This window comes from Zonotrichia leucophrys, unplaced genomic scaffold, assembly GCF_028769735.1.
Source record: "Zonotrichia leucophrys gambelii isolate GWCS_2022_RI unplaced genomic scaffold, RI_Zleu_2.0 Scaffold_83_194374, whole genome shotgun sequence".
Classification (NCBI taxonomy): Eukaryota; Metazoa; Chordata; class Aves; order Passeriformes; family Passerellidae; genus Zonotrichia; species Zonotrichia leucophrys.
In genome coordinates, this window is record NW_026992288.1 from 28,018 (window position 1) to 52,927 (window position 24,910).

Consider the following 24,910-nt stretch of genomic DNA (forward strand, 5'->3'; position numbering starts at 1 on the left):
CTGCCCACAAAAGCACAAGGCTCTATCCTTGGCCTTTGCAGGCACTTTCCCTTCCCCATCAGTCACCACATCTAGGAAAATCTGACAGACTGGGAGGATTCCAGGAAGCAGCAAGAAGCTGAGTGAGAGGAGCTTTAGTTTGGATATCAGGAAAAAGGGGTTTTCACCCAGAGGGTGGTTGGGCACTGGAACAGGCTCCCCAGGGCAGTGGTCACAGCACCAAGCCTGACAGGGTTGAAGGAGCATTTGGACAACAATCTCAGGCACTTGGTGTGACCCTTGGGCTGCTCTGGGCAAGGCCAGGAGCTGGACTCCATGGTTCTGATGGGCCCATCCAACTCCCCATATTCTTACAGTTCTGTGATTCTGAGAACTAATGGGCTGCAGGAGGGCAGAAATAGGTGACAAGAGGAGAGAAGTGAGGTTGGTTGGAGAATCAAGTCACTGAGTCCACAGAAGATGCAGGAAACAGGACCCTTCCCTCCCACCATTCCCATTCTCTGTCTCATCCCTTCTCCCTCCCACACACACGAAGGTGAAGAATATCACTAAAAGAAGAAGAACCTACTTGACTCCCATGTCCATGAGAGCAGTCACTGCTCGTGCAGGAGTCACATTCTCCACCATGATCCCCAGGGTCTGACTGGCTGCTTTCTGAACAAATTCTGGGGAGCTGGACACCATCTGGAGAAGGACCCGAGCAACTTCATCCACCTCAGAGTCCATGTCTTCTTCAAGGTCACAGAGAGCTCTCCCAGAGTGACATTGGCAGAGTAGGACACCTGGGAATGGAGGTTGGTCACCTGGGGAAGCCATGAGGGGAAACATAAGAATCACCTTGAAAAGAAAACCAGTTGCCTTCAACAGAAGTCCCAGGAAATGACAACACATCCCACTGTGTCCAGAGGAACATACAAGTAGAGGAAGAGCAGGAGAGCACAAGCACAGAAAGGCACTTAGTCTGGCACCAATTTCTGGCCTCAGACCTGCTCACTGCAGGCCTAAAATAAAAAATTCATTACGTGTTCTACTTAACCCTTCTAAAATGTCCACAGCTTTGATTTTAGGCCCTTTAAGAAAAATAAAGCAAAAGCTGCTTTCAAATCATAAAGGCACAACTGATAAAGATAAAAGAGTCAGGTGCTCCTGTTCAAAAAAGCAACACCAGCAGCTGAAGCACTCAGCCAGGAAACAGAAAACATAGGCTCAGGTCTACAGAATAATTTACAGTGTTTAATTACAGCTTAGGCAGAGACTGGGACTCTGGCAAATAATATCATTAGTGTCTCAGTTTCTGCATTTGCACATTGCATTATAAAGGCTCCACACTCAAAGATGAGGGTCAGATACCCAACCTGCCAGTAAATACAGCTGCATGTACCCACAGATCCTACAGACAGCTGACAGACATTGGAAATATCAGGTCTAAAACCAGAAATGAAGGCAGACCCTGAGCACACATGGAGATGAACAAGCACATACCTACTTTAGACACTGTGTATGAAGTATGGGGGACAATTCAGAACAATGTTCTCACCTCGCTGGTAACTGCCAAGCAAACCCCACCAAGTCTACAAAGCAGGACCTCTGAATGGGATCCAGCCAGGTGTTGGATGGTGAAGAGTCCCTTCTCCTTCAGCTCCCTGAAAGGCAGAAGATTGATTTTTTTCTCCACCAAGGCAGCACCCTCTGAAATGACCAGGCTGGCAGCTCAGTGAACAATGGGAGGTGCTTTTCAAGGAGTGCTTAATAAAATCTGTGGAATGCGTTGCCCCAGGATGCTGTGGCTGTCAAAAGCATTCACAAACCCAAGAGGCAAAGAGAGGGGTTTCAGAGTGGCCATTTGAGAAGACAGCCTTTCTGAAATCTCTGGGACATGAGGCCTCTCTGTCACTGCTTCCTAGAAGCTGTGAGACCGGGCCATGCTGCTGTTTGTTGTCACCTCCCTGTACCTGTCCCTGAGACACAGTGCCACCGGGCTGTTATTAGGGCATTTTCCTTCTTTGCCAGCCCCAGCAGGCATTCAGCAGGGAGAGTCTGCACTGGTTCTCTGGAGCTGAGTTTCCACTCTATGATCTCGGCCTGTCTGTCACCCCCTCCACTCCCCCTCACATATTCCCCAAAAAAGCAGCAGGATGTCTGCTGGGACCACCTCAGCCTGCAGGAAGGACAAGTGGGTCCTGGCCTCTCCTGACCCACAGCACAGCTTTCCTTCAGCCCAGCAAGGAAATATAAATACTGTATTATCACGTCACACAGAAGGCCAGGAGCTTTTTATTTTGGCTGCAAGTGTCCACAGGGCATTGGGGAACAGGAGAAAAAGAGTGTTTTGCAGCAAGCAACCCGGATACTCAGGCAGGGTGGTAGGAAAAGTGTCTGGAAGCTGCTTTTTAGGACTTTGGTTGTTCTGCTGCAGCTTCTGACAGAGCTGATGGGCAGATCCCAGAGCTGTGGAGAGCTCCTTGGAAATTTGTCCTTGGATATGTCTAGGAATGCTCTCCCAGCCATGAGCTGCCATCTGTGTCCTGTCCATATGTTACTGCCTTGACTGTTGAGTGTCTGAGGTGCCTCTTGAGGCTGCGATGTGGGGCTGACCATGATCTCGGGGCAGTACAAAGATGAGGGGGCCAATCAGGGAATCGGGAAGGTGTGGCTCAGGAACAGGAACAGACACAGGAACAGGGGAAGGAGCCAATGGGGTCTAACAGCTTTTTGAGGGAAGCTTCTTGTGTCTCCCTAGACCAGGGAATGCCCCCTCAGGGTCTCCACAATTCCCCGTGTTTTATATTATTAGGAAAGCTTCTCTGAAGGATCAACTGAATCAACACAAAATGACAAAAACAATCAAAAGCACTCATAAGGCAATTGTTCAAAATGCAAACAATTCTGAGTTTCCAGTGTGCCAACAGATTTCTTGGAGTGTCTTAGATCTGGCAGGAGGGATGCAGGGTTTTCTCAGCACAGTTTATCAGGAAGCTGAGTCACACATACTGAACCTCTGGTCTATGGCCTCCTCACTGCCATCGTGCAGCAAGGAGGCCCAGAGGCTGCTGTGCTCTGGGCCTGTCAGGGATGAACACAGCGGCTCTGTGGCCAGTGCCAGCTCCAGCTCCAGCAGCTCACAAGGGGAGACTCCTTCCAGAAGCTCTGCTGGCTCCAGTGTGGCAGACCAACAGAGCCCACTGGAAGCCCCCCTCCATTGCAGCCACCCCTAACTGCGCCCATCATCACTGCAGAGAAGGAGCTGCCCCAGAGGAGCCGCGGCCGGAGCTCATGGCAGTGGCAGGTCCCTGTGCCCAGGGCAGAGCCACAGAACCTCTGCTCCTGCCTGGGACAGGGGCTGCTCACCCTGGTGTCCCACCGAGAGGAGGGGTCCTGGGCCCCAAACTCTGCCCAGCCCTGCAAAAGGCCACCCTGCCAGCAGTGCCAGCAAGGTTCCTGCAGCCATTCAGTCAAATCAGAGGAAACAAATGTCTCTGTAGCTGACACAGTCTCTGCACACAGCTTGCTCCCCCTTCTCCTGGTGCCTTTCCCTGACTCCAGGAAGAGCTGCAGGAAATGCTGTGTGAGCCATGATGATGGGAGAGCTACTGATAAAAACATTGGGGTGATGCTTTCAGAGGAGTCATGAATGGAAGACTGACCAACCTTCCGGCCAATGGTATGCCAAAAGTTTCCATTCTTGAAATAATAGACTGCAATAAATTAGTAAAAAGAAAGGTATGGAAACAAATTAAATTTCTCACAGCTGCTGGCTTTCCTCAGGCCCCATGGTCTATGTATTGCTAGACTTACTTCATTTAGGCAGAATATGAACTGCCCTGACTTGCTGGAGACTGACCACAAGGTCTCATCTGTTGTGGGCAGTCACTAAAATTAGCTCAGCAGAGGCATCTTCAGCTGTCCAAGTGTAGCAGAAATACATATTCTCTGCTTCATGGCTGTGTGGCAGCAGCTGCTGGTGTGGATTTGTCAGCGTTGCTTCATGGATTACCCCTGGGAAGGAATTGTGTGCACAGGCACAGTGTGATGGCTTCGATCTCCTCTAATTACTCCAATTGGATGATGGCCAGAACTTATAGGCAAAAAGCATCATGACAGAATAATTTACAATATTCTCCAAACTACTCTTATGGTTTTGATTTTCTTACTGATTGGGTTCAGTGTCTGGCCTCAAGAAATCAGTCCAGAAAGAACAGGCAAACCTCAGCTTGCAAGTTAGAGTGCAAGTCTTTAATCTGCTGTTTTTGCAGCAGGTACAAACAACTTCTCAACGTATTTGCAAAAAAATCTCTTAGTTCTTGCTATACCTATCCAGAACCTGACTCTCTGCTCATTTTATTTTGATTTGGGATCTAAGCATGATATTTTTCTGGACAGGGAAGTAAGAACCAGCTGCAAATACAGACTACAGGTGTGAATCTATACTGCAGGAACTGAGCTGTAGCTTGGAATTAAAGGCAAGGAGTGATGCCATGGTAAATGTGAACATTTAGTGCTGGCATAGGAGCCTTCTCAATGCTCCACCAACCCATGGTTCACATTGCTACAAACTTTCTTTCTGATGTTACAAAGAGTGTTGAAGAGCTGGCTGTAAGTAAAAAAACCATCCAGAATGTTAATTTTTGTTAATATGGCAAACAATGACTATCTAATACTTCAGAGCTCATAGAAGTGAGTATTCAGATTTCCACTTAGTACGTGCTGGCAGTTTTAATTTGAAATCAACTAGTTTATCCAAATCAAGTTATCCATAGGAATTAATATGCTTTATGATCTACCTAAAAATGCCTCATTGTCTGATAAGTTTAGTAGAAATTTGCAAAGTCAACAGTCCACAGATTTTCATTTCTTGTTTAGTGGCTATTCTGCAGGAAAGCTTTTACAGACTAATCAGTTTGGATGTAATTAAAATGCCAGTACATTTCATCTAGCCATTTTGGTATTAGAACAAAACCATATGACTGCACAGCCTTTTAAAAAATATTTTCAAATAAATTTTCAAATCAACAGTCTGAGTTGATCTGAGTTGAAAAACTCTACCAACCTTCAACTCCATTGGAAGATTTCCTTGTCACCCTGTGAATCAACTCTACATTCAGAAGATTAAAAGTCCCCATGATGGTGCTTTTGGTATGGTTAGGAATTGGAGAAGGATCTTCTTCCTTCTTAGCTCCATGCTGCAGTGCCTTTGGGATGTGGCCTGCTGGCCATTGTTTGTGCAGCCCTGGTGTTTCTCCATGAGGCAGAAAGTGCAATTGCATTTCCAGCCCAGAGCCCGTGAGGAGTGGGGCGTGCAGAGCTGTGCAGACCCAGGCCAGCAGCTGTGCCGCCAGAGGGTTTTGGTTCCTGCCCAGTGCAGCTGGTGCCTCTCTGCCATGAGTGCCTGCCCTTCCAGGTGCCCATGGACAGCAGGTGCAGGGTTCTGCAAGGGGCACGGAACAGGGTGGGGATGTCTGCTGGCAACAGAGTGCAGCGGAGAGCAAACAGTCCAGGATGGTCCTGGAGTGTGTGACAGAGAACTCCTGACACAGCTCGTGACTGAGCCAGTGAGGGAAGGCACTGCTGGGCCTGCTGTTTGTGAGGAGAGAAGGGCTGCTGGGTGACAGGAGGGCTGGAGGCGGCCTTGGGCTCAGTCATCACAAAATGCTTGTGTTTGATTCCCAGAGAAGGAACAAGAGATGTTGGGGAAGTGTGGACCTGCAACACATTTGTGAATTTGTTAAGCTTTACCAGGCAGTGGTTAATGTGTGCAAGTGGATGTCTTAGCCTTGAGAATAAAGACAGTGGGCCTACTGAGGAGGTAGCTGCAATGCATTGAAGGAGAAGAAGGCTCTTAACCATAGGAGAATTTGAGGAACGGGATGTTCACCACATGACCACCAGAGACCCTCAAGAGACCCCTACTCTAAATGTCAGTAATTTTGGGGAAGTGATTTAAACATGTCAAATACTTTGTGAGATGTTGGGAATTTAGCTGCTAGAGAATGGAAAATTACAAAGCTGTGGCTAATTCCATGTCCGGCACCTGCAAGATAGTGTGTCCTTGGGGCCTAGCTGTAGTAGGATAACAAACAGTGAAAGAGACATGAGAAAAGAGAGATGCAACCCCTAAGGAATGAGGAAGAGTTCATGGCATAGTTTAACCAATAGATTGCTTAGCTTACAGAATATTCATAAGCTTATTGCTCACTGTATAAGTGTCTGATGCTCTCTTCAATAAACGGAACTTGCTTAAACCTCATATTGAGTGTCTGAGTCTCCCCTCACCGACAAATGGCTCGACCCCGACAAAGGCCTCATTCTGCGACAGTGGGAATGTTTAGCCTGTGAGTTTGAGCAAAGTAATGAATAAAAGTAATGAAAGTAATGTCTTATTTCCATGGATACTAACACGTGGGTGTGCATGGTTTAGGGAAGTGATTCCTCACACACCCAGCACTGAAATAAAGTAATGCCTCTTTTCTCACACTGAGCTGGCAGTGTGGATCAGCCCTGCTCGGTAACTTTCATTTTGGTCATTTCTATTGAAGCATAAAGAATGGTCGAACTGAAATCTTTTCCAGCTGTTTCCCTTTGGTTTACCTGTTTGAGGGTTAAAATTGTGTGCTGCAGGTGTCCTGGGTGTGTGCAGAGCAGTGCAGCCCCAGACACCCCTTGGCTTGCCCACAAGGTGTCATGCCTTGCTGCCAGTTGTGCCCAGCTGTGGCAGGAGAAGGAGCCCACAGCGCAGTGGGCACCGTGCCCTGCCCAGCCAGGGCTCTCTGGCACAGAGCAGCAGCAGCGCCAGCACCGTTCAACCCGCTCCTGCCTTGGCTTCCCCTGGCACACAGAAGCCTCTGGAAATCAGCACCGCCAGTGGCGTTCCCAGCTTGGAGCAGCTGCTGCTGGCGGGCAGATGCTGCCAGTTCGACTGCTGCCAAAGGGGAAGAAAGAGCAGAGGAAGAGATGTACATACACAGCAGCCCTGGGAACATCCTATAAACATGCAGATATATGGGGTGATTTGTCAGGAATTACTTCAGCTGCTATGCCAATAGTGCTTTCTCTCCTGGTTCTGTACAATGCTTTGGGCCATTTTCTTGGTCTGGTTTCCTTTGCTGGTGTCCCATCTGTGTGCTCAGCTGGGGTACAGGCTTGGAGCACTCTTGGAGTTCCTCTTGGATCCCTGAACAACAGGGTTTGGCCCATGGGGGGAGTTTGTGCTGCTTTGTGTCAGAGGAGAACTTCCAAGGCCATTTTGTGTTTGCTGTAGGAAAGGCTGGTTATTGCTTTGCATCAATTCACAGACTAACATGCTTTGTGATGCTTTGCTTTGTCATACTTTGCTTTGTGATATCAGGGCATGGTTGGCACATCGTCGTGGTGACATCAGAAGGTTGCCTTGGTGCATGGAAGGCCTCAGTGCCAGAGCAGTCCTAGGGGTTGCTCAGATCAGGAGCATCCTCCTGATTGTGGCCTTTGTCAGCGTGTAGCTGCACACTGACAGGAGTCTTGGGTGGAGTAAACTTGAAGTCCAGTGCTACAATGATTGAGCAACTCGCCGCTGCAGTTTGCACCATGTATGGCACTGTTTATTCCGCCTATTTCATTACCAGCCTGGCAAGTAAGTAGAGGTTTCAACTCTATTTGGGCTAGGTTGTAACCTAACCTGGCTTTTGCATGTCTTCTTGCTCTTTCTTAGTGACTGAGTTGATTTTGAAAGAGAAAGAGCATTAGGATGCCTCTGGTTTGGTAAAGCTCCTGTCAAGAGGTTCAGCTAAAAGGGGGTGTCTGTAGCCACAGGGGCAGCATTTGCAGGGGAACCTGCAGGGCTTCCGTTCCCTCCATGGGAGAGTCTGTGGCAGCAGAGCCTGTCATTTCCTCAGTTTGCTGGGGCAAGCAAGACACCTTTGAAAAGTAGACTGCAGACTTTTGGGAAAGGCCTTCTAAAATCTGCAGTTGTTCCCGAATTCAGGAAAGCTTATTCTTTAAATTTTGTCATGAAGGTTTGACTGTCTAACTTTACTTTTCAAAGTGCTGAATAGTGATTCCCTTTGCAAAGGAAATGCAAACTTCTTTAAGCCGTTGAGTGGTCTGCCACAGCTCGGAGGGATTATAGGAAGTTTCTGGCAACTGTTCAAGCAAGTAAGGAACTGGGTGCATGCAACTGTTGATAAAAAAAAAAAGGACTCAAGAGAGGATGTCAAGCTATTTCATGTTTTGGAAGCTGGGCATGATGTTTAAGACAATTATCATTTCTGGCATGTTTTTTACATTTACTGGACAAAACAGGCCAAATTGCACATGGCAAGAAGATTGTCCTGATCTCTTGACTGACTGTTGATTGAATCTGCTTGTAGGAATGTATGAAACAGGAAATCAATCTTATTGGTTTCCTTGCCTTCGTGGGTTGCAAAGCACAGGCTATTCTAAGCAGCATCTGGTTCAATTTCCTTCCCACTTACAGGTCACCTGTAGCATGATTCTGCAGTGCTGAAGATCTGAGTGAGTGATAAAGGACATCTCATGTTCCCTGTGTTTAGAATTTAGAGCAAGCTGAAGCTGGCCAGTGCAGTAGTGTAGAGGGCCACTAGGAAGGCTGAAGAAATCCATTTCATGCCTGAAGAAAAGGTCAAGAGCCGAAATGGATGTTTTTAAATTTGTATGAGAGCTTTGAAGAATTACTAAACCTAGTTGAAGAGAGAACCTTGCTTGCTGAAGGCAGAAAGGGTAGAATATTTCATATGGAGCAATCCTGTACAGCTTAATTAGACTATTTTAATTTTAGTCAAGATCCTTCAGGAAGAATCTATTCCTATTCAAACATGTATGTACCTCTTAAAGATGTAGTTATAGAACAGGAAGGCCATCTTGCAGACTATTGCATCTGAAGTGCAATGGCAACTTTGTGGCTGGGTGAGCTGTGTGGCCCATAGGTACGCGGTGCTGCGCCGTGAGCAGCTGAGTATGAAGGCAGCGTGGGGATAGGGTGGGCAAGCTGCCAAGCAGAAGGCTTAGTTAGCACACGTGGGCAGCAGACATGGCCGTAGCGTGACCCGCTGGCAGCGCTGCGGCCACTGCTTGCAGGAGAGTGCTGTGCAGCTGAGCCCGTGGGAAGCAGAAAGTCCCTGGAGGCTGCAGGTGGCACAAAGGATCAGGGAGTGGGCAAGGGGTGCGCAGTCAAGGCCCGGGGGAGGGCTGAGGTCTTTAGCCCTGATGATGTGGCTCTGAGGACTCAGTGCAGACTTCCATAGATCCCTGCCTTGGATTCATAGAGCCAATGCTCAGCACAGGGGCTGTTTCCCTGCCAAACATCCCTTCACTGCATCCAAGTGCTTTAGACACTGGAGTAGGTAACACTTTCATATTTTGTTTTTTTATTTGTTTGTTTGTTTGCTAGAAGGAGAAGTCTTGTGTAATTTCTCCTTCTCCAGGGAGCAAGGGAGCTTTTTCTCAGTCTTTCCTGCCCTTTTCCAGCACTGGCAGAAACACATCACTTTCAGGTTAATTACTCCCGTGTCTTTTGGCAGCCCAGGGAATCAGTGTGTGTTGTGTTTGGGAATTGAGCAGGAAATCAATGCCCTTGCATTCCAGCTGGTGCTCAGATATCACAGGAGCTGGGAGGGGCTGGGCTGCATTTCTGACTCCAGCCACTTCAGCACCATCAGTGTGGTTGAGTCCAAGCGAAGAACTTGCCCGAGCACAGATGCACAAAGAGTGCAGTTCCCAGTGCATTGCTCTGGGTCTGATTGCATTCCATAAGGACCCACAAACTCCAGATTCCCCAAGAGTGTGGGTTACTGAAGCAACAGGAGAGCAAGTTCAGGATGGCTGCTGATCGGGGCACTGCTACCGAGTGCTGATGTGTGTAGTGACAGAAAGGACAGTATTGATTCAGGGTGACCCCCATGTGGGGAATAATGTGCTTTGACTCTATGATTTAGAAGGTTAAACAAATGCTTTCTTAAGCTATGTTACAATTCACTAGTAGTATATTAAAACTATACTAAAGAGATAGTATACTAAAAAGCTACTAAAGAAAAACTCATGACTGTCTCCAGACAGTCATGACACAGCTTTTATCTAATTAGCTAATCAAGCTAAACAACTACCACTAAAATCCAATTAACAAATCACTTTCAGTAAACAATCACTAGAACACATTCTACATGTACTAAACAACAAGAACAGCCAGTAGAGATAATAATGGTTTTCTCTTCTTCTCTAAGTTTCTCACTATCTTCCCTTTAAAAAAACCTAGGAGAGAGAACTATATCTCTCTGTGTTCAAAGAATGTAAATACCACAGCACAGTAAAAAGAGATTATAAAAGTGAGATCTGTCTATCTCTCTGTCTATTTGAATCTTCCTGGCTCTGCTCCAAAGCAGTGGAAGATGCAAAGCTCACCTAAAGGCATCCCTTCAGGAGAGGAGTAGAGACAAGTTCCATTGACTGATCCTGAGCAGGCAGAGATGTTTCCCCATCCAGAGATGGTTGTTTTTTCCCCTCATGTTTTCCTACTCCAGCCTCTTGTGCCCTGAAGCCTTCTTTTTATCCTTTAAATTTTTGCATGTCCTGAGGGAGTGGAACTATCCCATGCTGTATCTGGGGTCTTGTGACTTTGCTCATACATGCATTACATGACACAGGGTTTCCTTCACTGGCATCCCCAGGGCTGTATAAGTGCATTCGTTAATGGGGCCTTATGAGAAACTCTGTTACTGCTGGTCAGAATTCTCAGTTGACAAAAGAGGGAGAAGAAACACCTTGGTCCTCCTCCATATACTGAGGTGGCCACAGAGGTTCTCTGACTTCCATCAGAGATCTCTGCATGCATCCTCATCTCCTGAATGACCCGGTTTTCTAACAAGAGTGTGGATGTCAGGAAGGAGGAATGCTGGTGCAGGTCTGAAGAGAAGGTGAACTCCAGAAGTGTGTCTCACAAGGAGTGAGCTCACCCAGGAAGCCCCTGCAGAGCCAGGATGGAGCTGTGGGACAGGGCGGGGTGTCAGTCACTGCTGAAAGACAAACAGGACATGGCAGAAGCAGAGGGAGGCTCTCACCAGACCCTTGAGAAATGCCACCCCTTCCCTGTTAGCTGCCTGACAGGCTGTTGGAGCTTCAGTCCCAGATGGCCCCTGATTGTAGGGCCAGGGGCACTTTGAAATCTGTGCCTCCCCTCGGGCAGAGAACGACCCAGGAGAGCAGCAGCACAGTGCTTTGGGAGCGTGTGAGCCCAGCAGCCTTTGAGTCTTGGCCCACAAAGGGCGTATGGGAAGTTAAAACCCATCTTCTCTTGCTTTCTGTGCAGGTGCTTCTAGAGAAAGAGCAGGAGCACACTGCCTCATCTGAGCTGCCATGCCAGACTCAGGGAGAGCTGTTCCCTGCCCGAGGGCAGGAAGAGCAGCTCAGGCAGCAGGTGGAAGAGCCACAGGAGAATGGCCAGGTGAGCCTGACTGGCCAGGGCACAGAGGGAAGGGCAGGAAGAGGGGCATAAACCGGAGCTCTTGGGACAGAGGCGGCCAGGAGTCCCACAGGCACTGAAAGAACAGAGCCTTGCAATCTGCAGAGATCAGCCCTGGGACAGGAGGTTTGCAATGGAGGCTGATGTGGGGAGGGAAGCAGAAAGAAGTGGCTGAATAAATGTGATTTGGAGGCTGCAAGAGGAAAAAGCTGAGCCTGATGGCAGCTCCCAGTCACTTACTCTGCTTTTGTGTGTACAGAACATCAAGGCAGAGCCACAAGCAGAGCTGCCCAAAGCTCAGAGTGACATCATGGCAGTGAAGAGAAAGAACAAGGAAGACATGGGAAGAATTCAAGAGGAGAATCTCCATCAGCAGAGGGGTGATCAACAAACCAGGTGAATGAAAGAGTGGCAGCCACTCCACTCATGAAATGTCCTCTCTTTTGTTTGTTAGAGAACATGAAGGAACAGCTGGATGCAGAGCTTCAGACAGCTCACAGTATGATCAAGGCAAGGCATAAGCGGCTGGAGGAAGAAATGAAAATCTTCAGAGAGAAACTTAATCGCTTCCGTCAGTCTCTGCAAAACCAAGTGAGTGAAAGAGGGATGCAGCCACTGCAGTCACCAATCTGGTGGTTTCTGCCCTTCTTGCCTTTCCAGTGCAGAGCAGCAGGGAGTGGGGTGATGCCTCTGAGTGCCATGCTGCTGTAGTGTGTGTATCACAGTCACTCTGAAGGACATTTCCTGGTCTGCTGAATCTCAACTGCTGCCCTGGACAGTGAAACTTGTCCTTTGGCCTTTTGGCCAGCAGTCATCCAAATTGATTCCTGCTGGCCTGTTCCTGCTCTCCTTTTTTCTTGAGGGGTTTTTACAGTGGAACTTGGTGACCCAGATGGAGGATTGAAACAGGCTGTTGTATCCCCTGTCAATCTGTTCTTTGCCTTTCCTCACAGTCAATGACTCCTGGCTGACAGGGACAAGCTGTAGTGTCTGACTGCTTTGTTCTGTTTGACTTGAGGTGCAAGTGTTGACATCTCACCGGGCAGCCTGCGAAGACTTCCAGCCAATGTCTGGCAATGAAGGACCCCAAGTTAGGAGTGAGGCACAGGAGCAGTGCCCACCAGAAATGCTCCAGGTCCAGCACATCATGGGCTCTGAACCTGCTGCCGCAGCAGCATCACCTCGAGGAAGCCCTTCTGTGAAACCTGGGAACTCAGGCTCGGGCAGATCCTGGGAACAGGAGACTGAGGAGGAGTACCTGGAGCTGCTGGGTACGTCTGGGGTGTTTCTTATCTGAGGGACAGTGTGTTGTGTGCAGGTGTCAGCAGAGCTGTACCAAATGCTCCTCCTGAGTTTGGTGTCACAGGGCCATTTAGGACTCCCCAGAGGCAGTGCTGTGCTCCGAGGCAGCGAGAGAGCTCTGGGTGTTCCTGCTGCCTCTGAGGGCACCTGGGACTGGCTTGGGTTTGCCTGAGCTTCCCTCTCTGCTAAAGGCTGAAGCAGGGATTGTTCTTGGATCTGCAGAAGGCTGTGACCTAGCAAATGATCTAGGCAAGTCCTGTGTGCTAGTGGCCAAACTGAACAGAATTTTTAGCTTCCTAAATTCTCCTTAGACTCCTGACTTCCAACCAGTCATTAGAGCAAAAAAACTTCACAGAAAGGGACTGGCTTTGGAGTTTTGTCTTTTTGGTTGGGGAGTTTTTTTTTTTTTGGGGGGGGGGGCATTGCTTTTGTGTTGTTCATTTTTGGTGGGGGTTTTTTGTTGTGTTTTTCTCCGTCCTGAAGGAGCCCTTCTACCCCATGTCTTACTGATGTTGTTTTTATGACTGTTACTGTTACCACTACTACATCTGCAGTTTATTTTCATGAGAATGCTATATTTTTGTCAATAAGAGAATGCTATCTTTTTGTCAATAAGAACTACTTTGAAAGAACATCAGGTTACAGGACAAATAGAGAGCACAAGGTATTTTCCATGTGCCCCCAAAGAAAAACCAGAGATTTTGATAACAAACTTTATTTAATCTTCTAGTTTTATGCTTATCAAGATGTGTCCAGGAGACACGTCCAAGTGGCGTGATCAGATAAAAGTGTACTGCAGGCATTTCTCAGGAGAGAGCCTCCAGCCCAGCCATGGTATATCCCTCAGATCCATGGCACTTTTCCATACCTGATTCCCACTCTTTCCCATGACTGTTAGAATCCTACCCATTGGCCCAGCCCTGCTGAGATCAGTCTCTAGGAAAACACATCAAGCCCTTTGTGATTCTGCAGCACAACCCAATGAATCTGCTTCTTGCCCGTAACAGCTGCCAGTGCTGTGCTCTCAGATAAGACCTGGTGGGGCTGAGACCAGAGCCCAGTGGATTCTGTGTCTGCCATCACCTGTTGGGACAAAAAGGGCACTGATCCACCCTCAGTGTGGCTGATCTCAAAGCCCATCCTGTTGTGTCCTGAATGGGGGCAACAGCTTGTCCGGGGCTCAGGCTCACTCTGGCTTCTTCCCATCAGTGCCTGTCAGTGCTCATGCTTGGGCTTTGCCAGCCTTGTTGTGCTAGCTGCCCTGTCCCTGAGGGCTGGAGGGACTGCAGAGGCTGGAGCCTTCCTTAGCTGGGAGAGGGGCATCTTTGAGCTCAGCCTGCTCATAAACAGGTCAGGGTCCTGATGCTGAAAGCCCCTTCGGGATCAGTTACAGCTTGAGCTGCTCTGGTGTACAAATGGGAAGGCATTCCTTTTGCAAATTGCTGAAAGGTGGGGAAGATGTCCTCCTCTCCTGGGATTGCACGTCCCTGTGCTTTGTTTCCTGTCAAGAGAACTCTTCAAAAGACTCTACAAATCAGTCTCTGTGCTGGCCACTTGTGCTGCAGAGCTGTCTGCCTGGTTGTGGTCGTTGTTACCCAGCTGACCACAAAGGGCTCAGAGCTCCAGGCGCTGGGGCTGCCTTTTGTATCTCCTGGAAGCTGGGATCTCTGCTTTAAAGTCAGCATCTTGCATTTTGTTTCCCTCAGGGAGAGTGGTGAACCCCACTGAAAATCCCCTGGTGAAATACACGTTCCTGAAATATCTTGGCAGCGGGTGAGTCCAACAGCAGTTACTCCTGCACAACCATGAGCCAGGTGTTTTTGGGGTGGAATGTCTATCCAGCGTGAAGTCAGGCCAGCTGCAAAGATGTTCACACACTGGGGATAGATTGTCCCATCTCTCAATGCTGCTCAGAATTTGTGAGTGGGCTCAGAAGGCATTGTCAGAGATGCCTTGCTACCGAGGTCTTGCCTGCATCAAGGAACAGGACCTGGAAGGTCTCCTTGTCTCTCAAGTGTGGGACAGCTCTGTGTTAATTTCTTTAGCATTTTTTGTATGTCTCAAAATCATACTGGCACACTAATGAAAAGAGAAGAAACTTGCTTGCCTGAAAGAGCAAATTACGCCCTATCAAAGTTGTGAGATAACAGTTCCCAGGAACAATTCTTTCCCCTGGTTTGAAGAAGAAAACACTCTGTGGTCAGGATAGGAACCACACCGTTCAGACAGTGAAACCCAAGAGGAAAGACTAAACTCCCTTTAGAAGTTGAACCCCAGTGCTTCAGGAACAGGCCCAGTGCCCATGCACTTGAGAGAAAAATGCATCATCTGCCTTCTGGCAGAGTCCTCCTGCATCCCGCAGGTTTTGACACTTCCAGCAGAGATCTCCTGTGTGGGCTGGCTTTCACTGCAAGATCTAAACAGCTTCTCCTTTCTCTGCTTCTGTTTTGTTTCTAGGACGTTTGGAGATGTTTACAGAGCACTCGACACTGCCACAGGAGGAGAGGTAAATGTCAACAGCCCCTGCAGACTCTGCTGCACTCGAGGGCTTTCCCCTCTGGTGTGAGCTGTGGCTGGAGCTTTGGGCAGAGCTGTGCTGAAAAGGCACAAGAAGCACAGACTGGTGCCAGCCCACAAAACACATTTGGGACTTTGTCCTCCTCAGCTGCCGGAAGGAAGGCACGGAGGGCAGCGGTTCCTTTCAGAGAAGGACGCGCTCGCTCGCTCTCCATTGCTAAAACAAAGGTGGTGCCTGTGAGCACCTCACTGCTCTTTGGGGCTACAGCTTCAGAGTCCTGGATTCTCATTTCTGGCTGCCAGCAAATGCATCTGAAAGTTACTGGTAGTTCCTTAGCCACCTGCAGTGCTGCACTTGGGAACTGCACATAGGGAGAGACCTGCAAGGCGTCCCTGAAAGCCCTAAGCCCTGCCCATAGCCCAAGATGTATCCACAGAGTATTAAGGCATGGATTCCTTCTTCTGAGTCCCAAACAAAGCAGCAGAGAGTGTGGTCAGAGGTTTGTGGGTGATAACTGAGACACCGCTGTTACCAAGTGGTCAAGGCAAAATGTCAGTGGCCCCACGTGTCCTGTAACTGGCTCCCAAGGGAGCAGAGAAATGGGCTGTTGGAATGTCAGTTCCTGATTACTGCAGTGCCTAATCACAAGGCAGTTTGGCACAGCTCATCTGCGTCATTGCAAAATCACTCACTCCACGTGCCTTGTGGTCTCATGCCACCAACCTCCCAAGTTACTGATTTTCAATGTCATTTTAGGTGGCAATAAAAAAAATAAATCTTCAAGGAGTGAGGAGGAAGGAGCTAACCTTTAATGAAATAATGATCATGAAGAGATATAGGAGTCCCAATGTTGTGAATTATTTAGACAGGTGAGAGGTCATGGTCTTATCCCATGGATGTGTGTTTACATAAAGCAAACATGAGAGGTTAAAAACCCACTTTGGTCAGTGGCAGCAAGTAGAGCTGTTAATTTTTATTTATTCATATTTCTCTACTCATCTCCAATGGATGAGAAGAGAGTGCATCTTGTCTGCATGAGTCTTCCCTGGCACACCTAGTTTGATAATTACTCCAAAATTATTCAATACCTGGATCAGCTGTATCTTCCTAACTCAATAGCCTCAAAGTTCACTGCCTCCACATTTATTTGAGATTGATTTTTTAAAGTTTCTTAAGTGCAGATGAACCATCCTAAAGTGGATTTCCCTTGGATTGTTGCCCCTCTTTGCCATTGCTATGCATGCCAGGAAGACTAGGTGCTTATTTCCAGAAACACCATGCCTGACATGTTTTTTATTTGGGCTGTTTCTAAACTGCACTTTTCATTTGCTGCCCATCTAAGACATCTCCTTTTTCACAGCTGTGCCTTTCTCTTTGAGACTGCACGGATTGCAAACAATGCACAGCCAAGAGGGAATATCTATTCCTTTGATTCTGTCCTTGTCACAAAGGCATCTGGAAATAAGAAACCTGGAAGCAAAAAATCAACGTAGCCATGCATGTTCATCTCTACCCCCTGTTTCCTTCTTTCAGCTACCTTCTGGGCGAGGAACTCTTGCTGGTTATAGAGTACATGGATGGAGGTGTCCTGACAGATATCATCAGCCAGACCTGCCTGTCTGAAGATGAGATGGCAGCCATCAGTCGGGAGGTCAGCAATCCCAGCTGTGTTTCCAAGGCCTGGGCAGATTGTCTGGGAAACAGGGGCTCAGAACAGGAGAGGTTTCTGTGCCAAGCTTTGTTTCTGTGTTGCTGCTATTCTATGGGCAAGTAAAAGCATCTCAAGTGAAAGGCCTGCCAGTGCCCCTGCACTCCCTGTACTCAGTGCCAGTACTCGTATCTCCTGCTGTTGTATTCTTGCTCTGTCTCTTGTATTTGTGTTTGCTGTTCTCCACCTTGCCTCTCTAAACGTTTGCCTGGAGTCTGTCTTCACTGCATTCCTTGCCTTTAAAGCAAAGGTGCTGGTGGCAGGATTTGAAACAAACAGCAAAGAAAAAAGAGAGAGACTCGTTTCTCTCAGTCCTCAGCTAAAAAGGATAGGAGTGCAGCCAGAATGCTCTTTGCTTCTGAGCACATGCACTGCAGCAGGAGTCATCCTGGCTGGTTGGCAGGGGACAGCCTACAACAGCAGGTGCTGTTGCTCTTTCAAAAGCTGACGTGCCTTTCCTCAGAAAGGTCCTGCTCTGCAGGTGTTGGAGCAGCAAGCTCTTCCTCTCAGTGGCCATTACTGTTCTGCCATTACTCCCCATTCCCCTGGAGAGGGAATCTTTTGGAGCTGTTTCCTTTCTTGTGTGATGAAATCACATCACTCATTTTTGCCCTCCTCTTTCTGTTTTCTCCCTCAGTGCCTGCAAGGACTGGATTTTCTTCATTCAAACGATGTGATCCATCGAGACGTGAAGAGTGACAACATCCTTCTCAAAACTGACGGCTCTGTCAAGCTGGGTCAGTATATTCTTGGTCAGGTGCAGCATTCCAGGGATGTGGGTGTGGGGCTGCTTGGAGTGACTGCCAGCTCCCCAAAAATGGTGCTGGTGGCAGTGCAGGGACCCCTGCTGCGAGCTGAGGGCACAGTTGCAACGTGCACAGAGGTAGAAGGAGCCACAAGCAGTCAAGAGTGGCCTTGCTCTGTGTGTGTCCCTTCCAGAGGGAGGGAGTTACAAGTCTAAAGTTTCCAAAGAACAAAAGCCACTGCTGGAGGCAGTGTAAAAAATGGGGGGATTTTTAAAGTCACCAATGCCAGGAGATTCAACAGCACATTTTCAAACTTCTACTGGGGCATTCTTTTGCTTGCTTTCCTAATTGCACAGAATTCAGATAAAACCAGTATTTTGTTTTCTCCTCAGCTGATTTTGGCCTTGCTACTCAGCTCACCCCTGAGCAGAGCAGACGCTGCTCGCTAACCGGGACTCCTTGGTGGATGGCTCCTGAAGTGGTGACAGGTCAACCATATGGCCCCAAAGTGGACATATGGTCTTTTGGAATTGTGGGAATTGAAATGATAGAACAAGAACCTCCTTACTTGAACGAAAGTTCTGGCACGGTAAGGAGCAAATACTCACTGATCCCACTGTCTTTCTCACCTGTCCCATGTCCTGTATGCCATTGGACAAAATCCCATGCCATCTGCTGGAACTACTTCCACCAAGGTCCCCTCCTACAAATGTCCCTGCAACACATCAGCATCTGCTGTAGTTTTGGTTGCATCAGTGGGAGAATTCAAGCCTTACCACATGCAAACAAGCTCCAAACAAAGAAAGTGTTCTCAGGCAACACTTTCCTTTGGGTTAGTGGTTCCAGTTCTTTTGTCTGTGTAGATGGCCTTAATAACAGGAAAAAAGCATCTTAAAAGTGTTGTTATCTTTCCAGAAATGAAGGAAGGAAACCCAAACCCAACAAAGTTTCTAAAACCGTGGTCTTTAGAGAGGAACCTAACCCTGTGTGCAGTTTCTTCTCACTGGGAAACATGGGCATGAGGGTGTAATGCACAGAGTCTCTTCTGCTTCTTGTGCAGTGCTGCTGAAACACTCAGTGTACAAGTTTAGGGCAAATTTGTTAAAGAATCTGCAAAGGAGGGCCCCTCCAGAAAGCGAAACCCACACGGCCCCTCCCCCCAATCGGTTCGGGAAAAAATTCCTCGGAGAGAGGTGGAAAGAACCTGTTTATTTGACTGTCCCCGCACCCCCCAGCACACAAAATGAACAATACCCGATGACACCACTTTGAGAAAGATGACAAAATCAGAAAGTCTCTTTCGGGGGGTGGTTGCTCTGTTCTCAGTCCCTCGGGCTCTGGGCCAGCCGCTGCAGCCGAACCTTCGGTGTTCCCGGGTCCCAGTCCGGAGCAGGTTCGAGATGGTCACAGGAACAGGAGAGGAGAAAAGGTCCAGGAAGCAATGTGGACTGTTTAGCTAGAACTAGCTAATAAGCAGAGGCAGAAAACAGAGCAGAAGCAAGAGCAGAAAAAGAGAGCAAGCAAAAGCAGCAAGCTGAAACTGGAAGAAAAAAAACAGCCTTATGTACCGCTTTCCTCTGTGTGCCTGATAAGAGAAACCCAAACAAAACTTCCACTCTTCAGAGCTGGTCTTAAAGGCACAGAACAGATGAATGGGGATATACAAGCATCATAACGTCACCCCAGGACACTCAGAGACCCTGTTTCTCTCCTAGCCCAAGCAACATTCTGCACGTCACCAAGCCAGAGCCTGGTGATGCGGAGAGCCTGCCAAAACCTCCTGTTTGTTTCCTGGCGCTTTCTGGGATGAGCCTACCATTTATGCATTGTCTTGAGTAGCCAAATGACTGGAGGGTGACCATAGGGATGGAACCTCTCCTTCTTCTGACCTAGACAATTTTTCTTTTGCTGCAAAAATGGGAAGCTGAAATTTTCAGACTGCTGAGAGACAGAGCTGCAGGTGGCTTCTGTGTACCCAACCAGGCATTTTCATCCCAATACATTTGTGCAGGCATCTTAATGTGTCTGTGTTGAAAGGAGATTGTAAATGTTTGTTTCCCTACCTGGGTATTAACTGATGGATTTCCTTTCTTTTCTTCCAATTCCCATTGTTTTCAAGAACAGCACAAAAAGCTTGATGAGTTTTGTTCTAGGGCACATGCGCTTAAAGGACCAACAAGCACTGCAGAGATGCCTTTCATGTACTAACCCTTGAAATTAGTATAGCAAAGTCCCTCTTCCAAAAAGCCTCTCAAGCTGGCATGAATCCTCAGAGATGCAAATGTCCTTTTGCTGATGTAGTTCCGACTAACTAGGTCAGGCAATGAAATCAGCTGCCAAGGCAAGATCTGCGGGATGGTGGAAAAGCTGTGGCTGCATCGGGGTTTGGGTTTTTGGTTGGTAAAGGAAAGTCATCTCTGGGTCTCTGCCAGGGCAGAAACTGCCACTGAAGAACAGAGGTTAAACACAGGGATCTGGGAGAGCCTTAGAGATGTGAAAGCAGGAGGTGGAGCCTGGTGTCTCCTTTTTCTCCAGGCTACACACCTGATAGCCACAGTAGGGACTCCACAGCTGCGGCAGCCCAAGCTCCTCTCGGCTTTGCTGCGTGACTTCCTGAGCTGCTGCCTGCAGACAGACGAGGAGCGGCGCTGGTCTGCCAAGGAGCTCCTGCAGGTAAAATGGGAAGGGGCTGCAGGTGAAACAGGCTCTGAGGGATGGGCTCCTCCTCCACTCAAGTCCAAGGCAGCAGATGAGCCCCCTTCCTCCTCACCTCCACTCTTGCTGCTCTTCAGATGAAAACAGTGAGGAATCCTAGACTGGGCTGGGCTGGCAGGGCCCTGTAAATGTCCTCTGGTGCAAGTGTCCTGCAATGAGCAGGAACATCTTAAAACAGATCAGGTTGCTCGGAGCCCTTTGCCACCAAAGCTGGAATGGTTGCAGGGATGGGGCTCCTACAAGCTCTTGGGGCAAGCTGTGCCAGGGTTGCACCATGCTCCGAGTAAACAAGTTCTTCCTTAGACCTCTGATTAGATGCCTTTGGTGTTTAAAAATATTTGTCCATATCCTATTGCAACTGGCCCTGTTAAAAAAGATGTCCCCCACTTTCTTCAAAGCCACTCTGAAGTCTTGGAAAGTGGCAATAAAGTCTCCCTGGGGCCTGTTCTTCACAAAACTGAATAACTCCAGCTCCCTCTGCATTTCCTGTGAGGAGAGGTGCTCTGTCCTCTGACTATTTCTGTTGCCCTCTTTTGTGATTTGGTGGAGTGTTCAGTTTTATCTAAAGGCAAAAGAATTGAAGTAGAGCAATGCAGGGTACAGGGACATTAAATGGTGGTGGAGGAACCCAAGGAAGCCAGTCCCAGCCTAGGGGTCAGAGATTTGGCTGTGGGCAGGAGGGGCTGTGGGGGGCTCACTCTGAGGGGCCCTGATTTGTGCCCCCCAGCCCACCCTTAGAGGTTTCTGCCACGCAAACAGGGACAGCTGGGAGGGACTTGTCCCAGCCCTATCTGCTGCCTGGCACGCTCAAGCAGACGGGAACTGCGCCAGGGTTCCTGCCAGGTTGTGCGGCAGAGAGGGAACTGCAGGGCCCAGTGCCACTGGGCTGGCCCTGCTGGGAAGGAAGGTGCCAACCAGCACACGAGGGGCAGGGCATGGAAAGGCAGACACTGCTTTCTGTCCCTGTGGGAATTAGCACAGTGCCCATCTTTCAAAGGCAGGGGCCTGTGTGAGTCATTGGAGTTTCCTGAAAGGAAGAAAACCCAGGGACAGAAAGCACCATTTCTAGAGCATTGGCAGGGAAAAAATCCCAGCATGATGAAGAAATCACAATAAAAGATGAGTGGGATTCTGGGCCAGGTTTGCCTGTGATGGCAATGTCTTGCACACTGGGGATGACTGGGGAGCAGATGGTCCCATTGCTCCTCTTTCTGGGTCTTTCCAGGAACATGATGTATCCTGATTGAGCCCCTGAAGCAATGAGCTTGGAAAGTAATGGTTCACTGTTCTTTGTTGTATTTTTTTTTTCCGGTGGACAGCATCCATTTGTAACTTCAGCCAAGCCACCATTCATCCTGGCACAACTCATCAACTCTGTGAAGAAGACGAATAACCCTAACCCTAAACCCTAAACCTAAAACCTAAACTTAAATGCTAACCCAAACCCAAACCCTAACCCTATCCCTATCTCTAACCCTTACCCTAAACCCAACCCTAAGCCTAAACCTAAGCCTAAGCCTAAGCCTAAGCCTAAGCCTAAACCCAAACCTAAACCTAAGCCTAAACCTAAGCCTAAGCCTAAGCCTAAACCCAAACCTAAACCTAAGCCTAAGCATAAGCCTAAGTCGAAGCCTAAGCGTAACCCTAACCCTAACCCTAACCCTAGGAGACGAGAACATAGCAATCATGTCAAGATGTTATCTCTGTTACCAATTTAGAGTAGGATTGTAGAGTAGGGTTGCTAAAGAGATTTGTAGCATAGAATTATAGATTAGAGTTGTAATTAATAAAGTTTCTGAAACATCAACTCACTTGGAAGATTCTCCTCCTTCTGACCCCTTCAGAAAATTCAACATTTCCTTCTGAATTACCAATTGTTTTTTATTGGTGCTAAGTCACACATATGGCTTCTTTTGTATGGTTTCATAAGTGAGGAGGGGACTTCATATCATTCATCCTCTCCAGACCGCACTGCCTTTGGAATATGAGCCACTGGCTGGTTATTGCACAGCTGCAGTATTTCTAGTTGAGGCAGAAAGGGCAATGGCATTTGAGGGCAAAACCAAAGGAAGAATGAGGCAGCCCAAACACCCTGTGCAGATGCAGGCCTTCAGCTGTGACTGGAGAGCATTGGGGTTCCTGCCACTTGGATTTGTATCCCTAAATGCAATAATCTCTTTGGCTGGAGGAGAGCCTTGCTCAAATGAGAAAGCAGAAAGATCAGAGAGGGTGCTCGGGAAGGTCTCCTGTGGTGCAGAGCTGTCAGCGCCTGTGAGGTGAGAGCGGGCCCGGCCTTGCCCGGGCTGGAGCCCCAGCAGAGCCCCTGCAGAGGCCGGAGCAGCCTGAGCCCCGGCAGAGGCAGGCTGGAAGGAGGCCCTTGGAGCTGCAAGAGGCAGCAGCCGGGCCCTGGGTGCCTCTTGCTGGGAGCGGGTGAATCCTCCGCTCTCAGAGCCCAGGTGGCAGCTGGCTGCTGCCGAGGGGAAGCGCAGCCGTGCTGGGCACAGCCTGGCCTGGAGGCATTGGCCCTCTGGAGTGTGCCCAGGAGCAGGGAAAGGCCAAGGGCAGCCGAGGGCCGCTGGGCTGGCTGAGGATTCCTCCTCTTCTGCCGGCTGCCCTGCAGCTCCTGGCAAAGGCCAGCAGTGTGTGCAGCACTCTGGGCACCGGGGCAGGGAGCCGGGCTGCCCGGCAGGCTGGAGCACAGGGCAGCTCCTTCAGGCCCGGCACTTGTGCCAGGGAAGCGAGGCCAGCGTGAGGCAGGGACAGCTTGGCAGGACACATCTGCAGGAGCCAGCGCCTCACGCAGCTCTGGGAGGAAGCGCCTGCAATCCTGCAGTTCTGCACTGAGCCAGAGCAAAGGTGTGAGATGCAGAGTGTTTGGCAGAAATATTCAGGCCCACCAGGCCAGCCTGCTTTGTGCTCTCTGGCACACAGAAAGCGCTGTGCAATGCAACTCTGAGCTGCTGGGAGAGAGGCAGTCGGGGATGTGCCTGAGGTGTGTCAAGGGGTTAGCTGAAAATGTAATTAGGATAATTGAATAGGGAGGATGAGTTGAGGGGCCAGCTGGGAATAGAATTGGGATAGTAGAAGATTGCATATTTTAGTTAAGATTTTAAAATGAGGGAAGAAGCTAAGTTAGTAATACAGCTAGCAGAAATCACATACCTTAGGTAAAGAGTACCAAATATATTTGGAACATAAAGCTAGGAGTGACAGGAATAGAGGAAGCAATTGTGAAGAAGCAGAGACCATAGAAATACCTTGCTTTAAGAATAATTGAACAGTTAGGAGAGGCTTGGACCATGAGCAGCAGGTCCAAAGGTCTTGCCAACTGGCCATGGAAGAGTTCACCATGAGGAAGACGGCTTTCTTCCTCCCATAAAACCACTCCCTCATTTCAAAATCCCACCAACCCAGTTAAGGGAGTACAATTGCACAGCTGTAATAGATATTCAGCTGATAAAAATGCGAAGCAGGCAGGTAATAATTATGTATTATGGGTCCTTAGAAACCTATTGTAAAACCTTTTCTGTAGAAATAGAGAGCAGGAGTCTGCAACTCCTTGCACGTGTCTTTAGAAACTAGTTCACATGTGTCCAGTGCTGCAATAAATACCCTTCTTTTCTACTATAATTAGTTGAAGAGTCATCTTCAAGGGTTATGCTGGAGTAGTGAACTGATTTGGAAGGGAGCAGAAGAGTTTCAGCAGGCAATTTTTGGAAGAGATGGAAGGCTCTTGTGACTGAAGGGAAAGCCATTTGGAATGAGTAATGATCCCAAAGTCCATACAATTGTATCTTTGTGTCTGAATTTAAATCAGAATGATTATAGATAGCTTCATGCAATTTGTCTACAAATTTATCAAAGTCTTCATTCTTCTTTGGTGAATTTGTGTAAAAGACATGGGGTGTAACTTATCTGTAAGTGCAAGGACAGCATTATATGCTAGTTGTTGGCTCATCTGTAAGACTTCATCAATGCTCCCAGCCTGGGCAGTGGCAGTAGCCCAGGGCCCCTTGCCAAGTTACTGTTGTGCTGTTGAACCATACAGAGGATCACCCTGCACTCTAGGTCTTGCTGCTTCTTGAGCACACTTTTCCTCCCAGCTTTTATGAAACATCACCTGCTGATGGGGTGGCATTATAAGTTTTATTAGGGTATGCATATCTATTGGAATATGAATCCCAATATAACCAGTTAGATGGTGCCTGGGCCAGTTCTGACCCTCGCTGCTGGGCCAAAGGCAGCACTGTGGTGTTTTACCCCAGAGATACCTTGGCTGCTGGAGAGTGCAGCGGCGCATAGGCGCAAGTCCAGGCTTGTCAGGACTCCGTTTACCTCAGGAGAGAGAGCTTCTGGCGATGGTGGAGAGAAAGGGAGTGGATTCTGCTAGAAGGTTGCCAGATGTTTATTCCATGGGTACAGAGATGTCTGCACCGGGCCACTGCTGCTAACAGAATGGAGGCCGCATGGTCTCA

General features: G+C 48.5%; 1 protein-coding gene across 1 annotated transcript; it reads left to right on the forward strand.

Moving 5' to 3' along the window:
* The first annotated feature begins 2,596 nt into the window (after positions 1–2,596).
* LOC135460665 (serine/threonine-protein kinase PAK 1-like) lies at positions 2,597–22,240 on the forward strand. Its single transcript, XM_064737568.1, is given in 10 exon segments — positions 2,597–2,647; positions 11,294–11,428; positions 11,706–11,835; positions 11,838–12,037; positions 16,023–16,135; positions 16,800–16,917; positions 17,612–17,711; positions 18,113–18,309; positions 20,256–20,393; positions 21,755–22,240. Coding segments are annotated over 10 exon segments (1,275 nt in total). The 3' UTR covers positions 21,848–22,240.
* Positions 22,241–24,910: the final 2,670 nt, after the last annotated feature.